Here is a 12,972-nt window from a genome sequence, read left to right as displayed (position 1 = left end):
TGGACTCCTTCGGGGGCTCAGACACGGCCCGTGCGCTTACCTATAAACGACAACGTAGTACTGAGTGAATGAGGCGGCTGAGTGCCACGGTGAGGAAGGGACTGGGAGTCTGGGAGCTCCTCTCTTCTTCTACCGCATAAGTCTCTATTGCACATTGAGGTAAATGGGTTTTAGTTTTTTTCCTGTGGGGGCCAATGTGTGTGTTTTTTTCCTGTGGGAATCATGGTGCGCTTTTTGTTGTTTGCCTGTTGGGGCCAATGTGTGTGTGTTGTTGTTTTCCTGTGGGGGACAATGTGTGTGTGTTTTTATTTTAGTTTCTTTGTACAATTCAATCCCAGGAAACCCGGGATTGAGATTTTTTCAATCCTAAATCTCGGGATTACAAAAATGGGTCGTATCGGCTTCTCTAATACTAAATGTTCCAATGCTAAAAGTCTGGATGGCGTTTACAGACAAGTAGTGCAGTGATACAATGCTGATGGATTAAAGTGTGAGCAGCTCTTTTGTCCCAATACTTGATCTTTTATTGCTTTGCCTTTTTTATGGAGCTAGGTCTTATTATGTTTGGAAGTATATCATAATTTAATAAGAACAATATTTACTACAATGGTGGGTAGATATTAGTGACTAAGGATGTGCCTCAAGGAATGCAGAACAGACCAAAAATTTACCAAGAGTCACTTCTTTTGTCCGAGCCCATAAACCATGAAATAGCTCTTTGGATGTAAAGTTATTTATGTTCAATGTGACAAACAGGGGCACATGTACATGAAAAATGAACACCCCCCCAGTACGTATTTCATGCTACATACATTTCATTACATCAACTGCTAATGTAATATGGCCGTCTCCAACCACATTAGAATTACACACTAAGCGCCTGATTCAGTGCTAGGACAAATAAAAAAGCGCAATTTGCATCTCAGTCAAACCATGTTGCAATGTAAAAGTGGGACAGAGAGATTTTTAGTTGGGGTAGGTTGTGTCCTAACTGAACTCTAAGGAGTAAATTTACTAAAGTGAGAGTTTTTAGAAGTGCGTTTTAAAAGTGATGTTGCCCATAGCAACCAATCAGATTCTACTTAACATTTATCTAGCACCTTCTAGAAGATAATAGCTAGAATTTGATTGGTTGCTATGGGCAACATCACTTTTAAAACTTACTTCTAAAAACTCTCACTTTAGTAAATTTACCCCTAAATGTCTATGTAAAAACAAAGCTGCTCAGTATTTGTTCACTTCATGCAAAAAATAAAACAATATATATATTGCACCCCTTGCATTGCAACATGGTTTGCCCCAGGAGCAAATTGCTCCTTTTTTACTCTTTTTTTCTATATTTGCTCCAAACTCTGAATCAGGCCCTCGGTGATGAAAGTTTTCTTCACACACTGACTTATGCCTAGAAGTTATGTTGTACAAAAATATATGAAAAAATTGTCCTTTAGCAGTGGCTAAACAATCTAGGCTGCTGTTATATACAAACACTTTTTAATGAAACAATGAATAAAATTACACTAATACATACATTTTATAATAGTGGCGATTCCCATTACACATCCTGAAACCATGACACGTGGTTATTGTATGGTAATATAGAAAACATAACACTTTCAATGTGCTGAATAACTTCATCATTTAATGATCAATAAAAGTAGTGAATATTTTGTTTTCATCTTATCTGGATCCATATGTTAAGCAAAAGGTCACAGATATCATTTCTGAAATGAAACGCTAATAGGGATTGTGGTACTGGGCCTTACCTGACTGAAGTCAATGGGTTTATCAGAGTTGCCAGTCTGTATTAATAATTTGTAGGCAAGAACAGCATTATCAGAGCCATTTCTGTAATTGTTATAGGTCATTTTCCCAGCTTCCCATTCTTTGTCAAAGGTATCCTGTAATCCTAATAGGGTGGAAAAAAGTGACAACATTTAGAAACTAAGAAAACCCTAAAAATGTTTTACATCATATCAGTAAAAGGATAAAAAACGGGTATGATCTATAAATGATTCACACAACTGTCTCAGTCTGTGTTACATATATAACAGAGTATGACACAGTAACAAATAACCTAAAGGGCAATCTGTGGAAAAGCACAGAAGCATACTACTCTATAACTAACACAAAGAGCTCAGTGGCCGTTATGACCTCTGGACCTATGTCCGACGGTTCAAATCCCGAAAGCAGAAGACCGGCAGCACTTAAAATCCCGAAGGTAAGTATTTTAACTAATGCTAACCCTCTCCCCCTTTCTAACCCTCCCAACCCTAACCCCCCCTGTAAGTGCCTAAACCTAACTCCCCCCTCCCCGCACCCTAAACCTAAGACTCCCGGGGAGGTGCCTAACCCTCACCTCCCCCCGGGGGTGCCTAACGCTAACTCCCCCTTCCCCTACCCGAAATCTCCAGGGGGGGGGGCCTAACCCTAAGTACCCCCTGGGAGCCCTGAAAACTAACCCACTCCCCCACAGCTGTCCGCGCCAGGCTTACCTTCATTCAGTATGCTGGGAGTCGGGCTCCCGGCGTAGGTCTAATGACAGGCGTCAGGATTTTGACGCCTCTCATTAGTACCTTGCCGGGATCTGACAGTCGGGAAGCCGGTGGACGGCATCCCAACCGTCGGCATACCGAAATGTGCAGCCTATGCTTACTCTGGCGAATAGAAGTCCACTGAGATTAATTTCATAACAGACATTCTCATGTTATAACTAACTGTTCCAAGTGCTTTGATATACAAGCAATTAATAACGGTTTTGTAGTATGATGATCTCCCTCATTTGCGCAATGCTGCAATTTGATTGCCTCACACAAGTTTCAATGAATCTACTCCATAGAGGGTAATGGGAGGAGTGACTAGCCCCTTACCGATTACATTTTGGGTCATTCTGGGCAGGATGCACTCACTGAAATAGAAAACCTAGGATTTTGTTTTTGCCTTTTGACGATTAATCTCAAGAGATTAATCACATAATATAGCATTGTGTTATTTCATGAGATGTAAATCACAGAAACTAAGGAAGAAAATGCTGGCAAATCCTTCATCTAAATCACCTCTGACACCTTTGTTCAGGAAGGGCCATCCTTAAATCTGCATCTGTTAGGGGTGCCTTAAAGACTGATGGGAGGATGACAGCTGCACACCAGGAATGCAATAAACGCAAGCTTTTACTTCAGCATTCCGGCAGTGTGAAATGCCTTTACTAGGAAAGGTATTGGGGATTCGCCTGTGTTAAAACACTTGGAAATTCTTAGATTTATTGTCTTTCCTTGTGTGTAAGTTATCACTATTAGTTCTACAATGTGAAATGATCCTGATTTTCAATGACCCATCAGCATCATGAGGACCTAGTGAAAAGTGACAGCCTTTAACCATTACTGCCCTGAGGATCAGCCTACACAAACTGTATATATTATTCAATCTTAAATTAATATTCACGCTTAAACATAATCTACAATTGATATGCTGCAGAAGTTTAGATTGTAGAATAAGTAACGGAACGTGTTCTAGTGGAAATCAGTAGCTGGAAAGTCCACTCCAATACAAGATACGGCCTAGACTAGATAACAACAAACGTGGCTGGGCATGTAATGGGAAGACAGGCAGGATTTAGGCAATACTCATTAAGCGTACTGAGCTACTGTTCAGCAGGTTAAAATACAAGGTTTGTGATGAGAGAAAGCAAGAACTAATAAAAATACTCCAATTTTGGGGCTTCAAATAGCATCTCAGCTGCTTCTAGAGCACAGTGTGAGTGAACACAATTTTGACAATTTGTTCCATCTGTTCAACTTGTGCAGCTAATACAAGATGTGGGATCTGTTGCCAGCATGTGTAAAGATCACAGCCAACATCTATTCACTCTCAACTGCTCCTTTCCTCTCTGCCATCCTGTTAGAGGGAGAGGGGATAGAGAGGGAGAGCGCGGTGAGAGAGGGAATTCCACTCAACAGCCAGGCAATGGCAGGCAGGTAATTTGGAGCACATTTCATACAGGAAGCCATAGCTCAGCACATGGTGACCACTGCAAAGGTAAACATGACTATCCACAGTCCCAGAGAAGGGAGAAGGGGATGAGGACACAGAAAACACCCAAACACCTGTACTAGAAATGATTAATACAAAACAAAATAACCATTGAAAGCCAGCAATCATCACCAGATGTGCGCCTGTTATAGTGAGCCGTGTACACGTGTATATCAGAAAAGCAGGTAGGGAAAGCTAAGTGTAAGTTTCAACCAACTTCCTAACAACATGGGAGTAAAGATGTTTGATAATAATCTTTCATATTTGCTGGCATCAATTTAAATTTTTAAGGACTTGTACACACTTGCACTTCTCAAATGTCTGTCTAAAGGTGCCCACACACACAGCGATATTTTACACGATCTGGCCGATTCCGACACATTGGAACGACAGATCGTGTAAAATATGGCCAATATATGTGAGTAAATTGTGAGTCCCCACTCACGATCACGATGCGATTCCCCGCTGGTCGCACATCGCATCTTCAGATCTGCCGTGCAGTAGGGCAGATCTGACAATCTAGGACACGATGCACTGTAAAAAGTCTGACTGCAGGAGAGATCGTTTGAAGATTGGACACCAAATCGTGTGCAGATCGTGTGTAGGGCTGCCGGGGAGAGTTTCAAGGGAAATCGTACACATCGGCTGATCGTTGGCAGATCGGTATGTGTGTGGGCACCTTTAGTTTTCATTAAAACGTACATGTGACACAGATTAAGCATCGCTAATCCCTCTTGTGAATGTGCTCTTAAGAGAATTCACTAAGTGGTTTTCGGATGCGAGACCATACACAGGGGATGCCTGTATGTACACACAGTGCCTTTACAAAAGGGGCTGATGACTCCTATTGTTTGTTCCCTTCCAGCTGTCCCCATTTCGGCAGGCAATGGTGATTTGTGGGCTCTGTCCTGTGCACAGACATTTCTGCCCTCCAATGGGATAACTAGGAAGTATATCATTTCCATTGCTGTCTGCGTAGCATTGAAATAATGTTTTGAGGAGGGCCCGTGGAACACACACTTGGAAGCACTGGAAATGGCCTCATACGTGCAAATCACCAAAGTTGGGAGATGCATATACATGCACCTGACCATGGATGTCTGAAACAAGAGTTAAGAAAATGCTGCTATAAATGGTTTGAAAATACTGCAGGATGATACAGTTATGTGACCACCATGGCAACCACAGTCACATGTGTGTGTGTCAACCATACTGGACTCCCCTCCAGAGAGACTTTTCATAAAGGACAATGCTTACAGGACACATAATAAGATAAATGCTTAGAAGGTACTTATCTTACCATTTAAAGAAAAAACCTTATTCTATGTGGGATTATCGCTTTATTGTCTCTGCAAAATTAGAGCTACTTTCCATTTAAACATGCATTTCAACGGGAATCTGCTATGAAAAATGCATATACACACATCGACTTATTACATGAACAATACACAAGCTAAACACTTTCTTTATACCAAAGATAGGCTAGCTTTGTATTCATAAACAAGGACTTGCTCAGCACCAATTTAGTGAGCCACTTTCTAAAAACTTCCAGTCACTACGGAACAGCTGCAGAAAGGATCAGGATACTGCTTCCCAGATGGAAAGCAGGGGAGCTCATGAGATGAAAAGATACCAGATTGAAAATAAATATAAAATTACAATCAGAGCACAAAAAAGAAATCAGTTGGAAGGGAGATGTTATCACTTTTATGGAATGCAATTACACTGCTACAGTTGCTTAAACATAGTTTAGCTTGAGATGCCCTTTTTTATATGTAGTGTTTTCTTTAACCCATCACTGACGCATCTTTACATTGTAAATCTTCCCCGGCAGTGAAAGGCCTAAAACAATAAGACTAGTAAAAACTTGTGAGACTCTGAGAACAATGAGGCATGTCTTAAAGCGATTACACACAGGGAGATCTACCCACCCGGGAATGTGACCAGAAATCTAATACCACCCAGGTCTAGCTAGCCACAAAACCACAACTGACACATACAGCACTCCCCATAAAATACCCCACAAAGACCTAGACACTAACCAAAATATGCATCAATCCACAGCTATTACTCATCCTAGAACTCTTCACTTTCCTCTTTCACACACTGGTATTTATAACCCCACTTATTTCAGTAAATAGCAGTGTTATTCTTTTCAGGTTTACACTTTTTTTTGGAAAATTACAATAATTTAGTTTAAAAACAAACCAACCAACCAACCAGCTACAAATATCATTTAAGTTCAGCAATTTATACTCATCATAAAGACAAACAATCTAGCATATTTTCAATATCATACTTGCAATCAGTCTCATACTTGAATCCGAAAACCACCATATTGGTATTTAAATAAAGGTCACCTGCATAGTTTGCTTTGTGAAGAAGGCTTGTTATATTATTTCTTCACTATCAAAAGCAGTTGTAAATGACAGTTCTCTCATAGGAGTACATTCCATAGTATCTATGCCCTTACTGAAATGAACCCTTCTGAAGCTCTAGATAAAACAGAAATCTGTAATCCTAACTGTGTGACCTTGTTGGGGAAGCTGTTGCTGGAAACATTTTTGTGCAGGTGCTATATTTACAAAATGAGATTCCCCTTAGATTTACAATGGAGAACAGAAATGTATCTATACTAAACAGCTTTCTCTGTGCTCTGACAATTTCTGGAACATGGTTTTGGAAATATGACAACTAAACCTTTCCCGCAGATTCTAGACAGATCCTCAATCATGCTTTATAAAAGGTGCAAATGCATGAATCGCGTTCCTTTTATTACAAGATAATACCTATCTGGCTAAAGACACCACTAATGATTATAGCATGTTGTTGGGTTTGGGAACGGGATCCCGGTTGTCAATACAGACAGCGGCATCCCGACAGTCAAAATCCCGACGTCTGCAGGTAAGTCCCCTAACCCACCTTGCCTGCAGCCTGAGCCTAACCCTACCCCCCCACTACCCTCCCTGGAATCTAACCCTACCCCCCCACCCCCCTCCCTGGAATCTAACCCTAACCGCCCTCCTCCAAGTGCAAAACTCTAACCCTCCCCCTAACCGGAATACTTACCGCCGGGGTTCTGGTGCTGGGATTCAGACTGCCGACGGTAATTCCGATGCCAGTATTCTGAGCGACTGCATCTTGCCCCTTCCCCCCAGAATGCTAACTACATCCCGATTGTTGCCAAGTTTGTTTTTCAAGTATATTGAGTTTTACAGCAATGAGCCATTGACATGAATGTTGTTAACCCCAAAATGCATAAATCTATATTTATTTACATTGACATCTGCCATGTTGTTGCTCTAGTCCCCTGATTTATCCAACTCCTTTTGCACGTAGAGAGCTAGGTCCATGATGACTTTTTATAGGAATGCTACGAATGTGTCCTCTTGCATCCTTGCCACTCGCACTTCAAATGTGCGCACGCACCACGCCATGCGATTTGCCATGGCTGCGTGCGCCACATCGCACGCTGCATTCACAACATGCAATCCTATGGGTCACAGGCACGTGACTCGCAACACATGCGGCAAAGATGCAAGTGGACATATCTGTATTTATCATGATGTCTCACGGACAAATTATACACAGATAACTTTCATAAGTTTCATAAACAAGATCTAACTTTCTGTTTTTGAATGTATGTTAATTTAAAAATAGGTCTATGTACAGTAAACACCTTTTACACTCTCAGATTCCATAAACGGCAGGTAAAATAAGTATTGAACACATCGACATTTTTCTCAGTAAGTATGTTTGTAATGGGGCTATTGTAATGACATTTTCAGCAAATGTCAGCAACAATCCATGTAGTCCACACATGCAAAGAAATCAAACCATAGATGTCCATAAATTAAGTTATGTGTAATAACGTGAAATGACACAGGGACAAAAGTAATGAACACATGAAGAAAGAGGTGCAAAAAGGCACGGAAAGCCTAGACACCATTAGAAAGCAATCCTGTCTTTTGTCAGTGCAATTTAATATAAAATGGTTCAGTCCCAACTGATGGCCTATAAAAAGATGTCTCATTACCAAGGTGTCACACAAGAAACATCTCATGCTGGGTAAAAGCAAAGAGTGCTCTCAAGACCTTCGCAACCTTATTGTTACAAAACATACTGATGCCATTGGTTACAGAAGGATTTTTAAACTTCTGAATGTTCCAGTGATCGCTGTTGGGGCCATAATCCGGAAGTGGAAAGAACATCATTTCACCATGAACTGGCCACGACCAGGTGCTCCTTGCAAGATTTCTGACAGAGGAGTGAAAAGAATTATCAGAAGAGTTGTCCAAGAGCCAAGGACCACTTGTGGAGAGCTTCAGAAAGACCTGGAATTAGCAGGTACAATTGTTTCAAAGAAAACAATAAGTAAGCAACTCAACCACCATGGCCTGTATGCACACTCACCATGCAAGACTCCATTGCTGAAGAAAGCATGTTGAAGCTCGTTTAAAGTTTGCTGCACAACATTTGGACAAGCCTGTGAAATACTGGGAGAATATAGTCTTGTCATATGAGACCAAAATTGAACTCTTTGGATGCCATAATACACAACATGTGTGGAGGAGAAATGGCACTGCACATCACCCCAAAACAACCATCCCAACAGTGAAGTTTGGAGGTGAGAACATCATGGTGTTGGGCTGTTTTTCACCATACGGTACTAGCATACTTCATATGATTGAAGGAAGGATGAATGGAAAAATGTACCGAGACATTCTTGATAAAAATCTGCTGCTATCTACCAGGATGCTGAAAATGAAACGAGGGTGGACATTTCAGCAAGACAATGATCCAAAACACACAGCCAAAGACACTCTCAATTGGTTTCAGAGAAAGAAAATTAAGCTGCTAGAATGGCCCAGCCAATCACCTGACTTGAATCCAATTGAAAATCTATGGAAGGAACTAAAGATCAGAGTTCATAGAAGAGGCCCACGGAACCTTCAAGATTTGAAGACTGTGTGGAAGAATAGGTCAAAATCACACCCGAGCAATGCATGCGACTAGTTTCTCCATACGGGAGGCGTTATGAAGCGGTCATTGCCAACAAAGGCTTTTGTATGAAATATTAAATACATTTCAGTAAGCGTGTTCAATACCTTTTGCCTGTGTCATTTCACATTATTACACAACTTAATTTATGAACATCTATGGTTTGGTTTTTTTGTATGTGTGGATCGCAAGGGTTGTTGCTGACATTTGGTGAAAATGTCATTACATTATATATTTATTGAGAAAAAGGTTGATGTGTTCAATAGTTATTTTACCCTCTGTAAATAATATGTCTCTTATCTCTATAGAAAAAAAATTTAAAAAAGTTCTACGATGCATGAGACATTTTCTACGGATTTGGACATCAAGGCATCTGCAGAATGAGTTTGCAGGTAGGAAGATCTATGGCTGGATTTCAAAGCCTCATGGCCAATTCTAGTGTAAAGGGCAGCATAGTGGCACAATGGTATCATTCTGAGGTAAGGGCTTTATTCCAATCAAGGACCTAACTATGTGGAGTTTATATGTTCTCTTAGTGTTTGCATGAGTATATACACTGGGTACTCCGGTTTTCTCTCCCAGTCCAAAATCATACTGAATAGGTTTATTGGCTGCTGACAAAATGGACCCCAATGTTTCTGTGGTAATGATTTAGACCTGGGAAAACGTGTATTTCCAAGTCTTTTTACATTTTGGTCAATTTAGTGAACAATGTAAACCCATATACAACTGCCACAAGTAATAAAGACAGCCCCGATGTCCCTTTACTTGGAATTCATTTAAACCATAACTAAGACTAAAGAAAGTTTAGCTGAAAAACTGTTTATTTTATAGAAAGGGATAGTAGTTTAGATGTAGGAGGCATCTTCTGAGAGCAGAGAGTAGGTGTGCACACTACAGTACCCTTGGCAGCTCACCCAGAGTATCAGTGGAAGACCAAAGCATTTCGAGGTGCACATTGGCTGTGCTTTATAAATGACCTCCAGAGGAGTCATGCATTTTGTGGGCTGAAGCAATATGCACGAAAATTAGATTTACCAATTCACTAATAGTGACATCACGGACACAGTGATGTCACCAGTTTTTATTAATTGACAGTAGAGGCCTGATTCATTTTATATCTTTAAAATATTGTTGTATTGCCTTACCTTGCAGCCAGTCTCTAAAATAATGTAGCCACATTTTAGGAAGCTGTTGGTCATCCTCTAGCAGAACATACTTGACACTGGCAAAACTCTTGTGCAGGTCATACAGCAAGTGCTGGGAACGAGGATAATCCACTTTCTGTGTCACCACATACATGTGGTAGAAAGAGAAGTAGTTAAATTGTGTTGCAAAGAAATCATATTCCTGGGTTTCGCGAGGAACAATATCCGTGAGATCCAAACCATCTCGAATGCAAGTAGTACCATATAGACTGACACCAAGCAGGGCCAAGAAAACAAATATAACCACAACCTGTAAAGGAAAGAAAAATTCAATCAGTGACAAATTACCAGAATTTAAGCCACTTCATAAATTGAAAGAATGAAATAAAGACATCTCCACCTTCTCCATATACACAAATAGCAATCGCCTACTAATTATTTTCTTTGCATTTATACAGAAGTGACAAAACAGAACTTATATTTGGACTACTTTATGGACCTCCATGGGGCAAATGCAGGGGTAGAGACAATGCAAATGGCCTCATTGCAGCCCCACCCTCAGTGCAATGCCACCTATCACGTCATTGCTCAGCGAAAGCCATTATGCAATCCACACTTCACATTGGGTGGGATAAGGGTGGGACATTACAGGGGTCTCCCATCGGGCAAGTACAATTTGAAGACTAGTGATGTCACTTGTATCACATGACTCATTTTGAATGTGTTACATGGTGGAATGCATAGTGTCACTGAAGGTAGAACACCCCTATATGAGAGTAACATAATACAAGCACAACATTAGAAGTTCATAGAAGTCAGTTCTTCAAGGCCCACATCCTCATGCTTTGCTACGGTACTTTTTGAGTTCTATATATTATATTATAAGTACAATATTTGTTATCTGGAGAAATATAAATATAAGTAAAGCCCACAAAACAAGCAGGTAATAATGTGGTTACACGGCTACAACTTTGTATATTTATATTTTCATTCAAATATATTCTTAGGTGCTTTTATTTTTTAAATGTACATCATTACATTTTGTATTATGGGATAAAAATCAACTTTGGCATTTCAGATCATTATTTAAGAAACGTAGGTATGTGTTACTACAAACTAGTGTGCCCAAGCAATAAGTGATTATTGTATCACTAACTCATTCATTAGTATTGCCAAGATTAATTTCTAAGTAACACAGTCTATGACAGTCTATGGGAATGCAGAAAGCGGTTCTACAGGTAAAGTAGATTTATATATGCAACATTGAACTGTATTACTGGGGGGCACTCACCTTTGATTTTGGCTTTAAGAGAAAAGGGGCATAATGCTTCTCAGCAAATGAGGAAAGTGTCCACTTTGCACAGCGAGGCTCAAGGCACTGAAGGCCAGATGCGGAGAACTGGGAAAGTAGGTCCCGAGTGGAACTTGCACCATCTGCACTCTGACTGGTGGCATCGTGGGGTGTAGAGACCGCTGGCTGCACAGAGATCTCAGACAGAGGCTCTGCTGTGGTGTAGTAGGACTGGGTCCGTGGGTCATACTCTGTCCGCAGCTGGACTGTAGATTGCATGGTGATTTGGGTCTCATGAGCAAAACTGTGGCTGCTGTAGGATGGTGGAGGTCTATAGTGGGTATTGTCATTGTTATCCATGTATGCTTGAGGTTCAATCTGGATGACTCTGCTAACGCAGGGGCTAGAAGAAAAATGACATATTACCATTAATGATGATGGGGTAAGCACATGTGCCTTTCGCTGTTCCAGCACGTCATTACACACGTATCACCGTACATTGTGAATAACCTTTTTTAAGATTTGTTACTTATGAAGTATTTACCATTCCTTCAATTTAATATTTTATTTCCTGCAACATGGTTCAACAATGTTTGCAGAGCTTTTCCATGTTAGAAGACACAGATGTGGAAATGAGTGCAAGGACAAGGACAATGAAGGGGAATGGGGACCATTACTATAAAATTAAAATGTGTGGCAGTGGTGTGTCTGCACATTGCGCTCCCATTTTCCCAAATATACAAAACTTTATTAAAACACCAAGAATCCAGTAAAAGTGTGAGGCACAACCAATTCAAAGTCCAGTCAGGGCATCAGAGATCAGGGAGGGGGCTTACCTGCTGAAACAACAGAAGATATCAAGCCTGTGGTCTCTTCTGCGATACAGATCCATGCTTAGGATGGCGGGAAATATCAGTAGAACCATGGCAAAGTTGAACACCACCACAACAGCAGCCTGAAGGACATAGGACAGTAGTCACATATACTACTAGTTATACTGCCTGCCTTACAATCTAAATACTCATACACAGAGGTACAACACGGCTTAGCAGAGCGTAAGGAAGGAGGAACTTGCCAAAAAAATAAATAAAACCTAACAATCCAGTTTATTCGCACTTATTTTGCACCATAATTGTTGGACAAGCATCCAATGTATTTCTGCTCTAAATGTTTGGGATAATTACACGTCCTTATTTATTTAGTATATAACATAAAAAGAAGAAGAAATGAGGGTCAATGACGCAAATATGTCAGGGTTTATTTTTTTCTGCTTCTCTGCAATTACTATGGAAACAGACATGAAATGCGCAGCCTTCCACATCTGTTGCTGCAAGTGATCAGTTGTGATCGGACAGACTATACAGACTTTCCTATTTGGTCACATTTACAGCCTTTGCAAGTTTCACTGTTGCAGTGTTTGAAAATCTAGAGCTTTCTGCCTGTAACTGAGAAGAATGGGAGGTCTGTACTAGAACTACCCAGGGAAAAACTAGTATGCCTTCACAG

At 40.5% G+C, this 12,972-nt stretch overlaps 1 protein-coding gene across 1 annotated transcript in view; it reads right to left on the bottom strand.

Moving 5' to 3' along the window:
• Positions 1–12,972, bottom strand: part of PTCH1 (patched 1) — an 86,917-nt gene that overhangs the window by 14,325 nt on the left and 59,620 nt on the right. Inside the window, exons 13-16 of the mRNA XM_088470281.1 lie at positions 12,303–12,421; positions 11,467–11,869; positions 10,176–10,485; positions 1,764–1,906 (exon numbers count right to left, since the gene is read on the bottom strand). Coding sequence (XP_088326407.1) covers positions 1,764–1,906; positions 10,176–10,485; positions 11,467–11,869; positions 12,303–12,421 — 975 coding nt within the window. The remainder of the gene's footprint in view (positions 1–1,763; positions 1,907–10,175; positions 10,486–11,466; positions 11,870–12,302; positions 12,422–12,972) is intronic.

This window comes from Taudactylus pleione, unplaced genomic scaffold (genome assembly GCF_031769625.1).
Source record: "Taudactylus pleione unplaced genomic scaffold, aTauple2 ptg000095l, whole genome shotgun sequence".
NCBI classification, from domain to species: domain Eukaryota; kingdom Metazoa; phylum Chordata; class Amphibia; order Anura; family Myobatrachidae; genus Taudactylus; species Taudactylus pleione.
The sequence above is the reverse complement of the archived record's forward strand: the minus strand, read 5'-3'. Positions and strand labels throughout refer to the sequence as shown.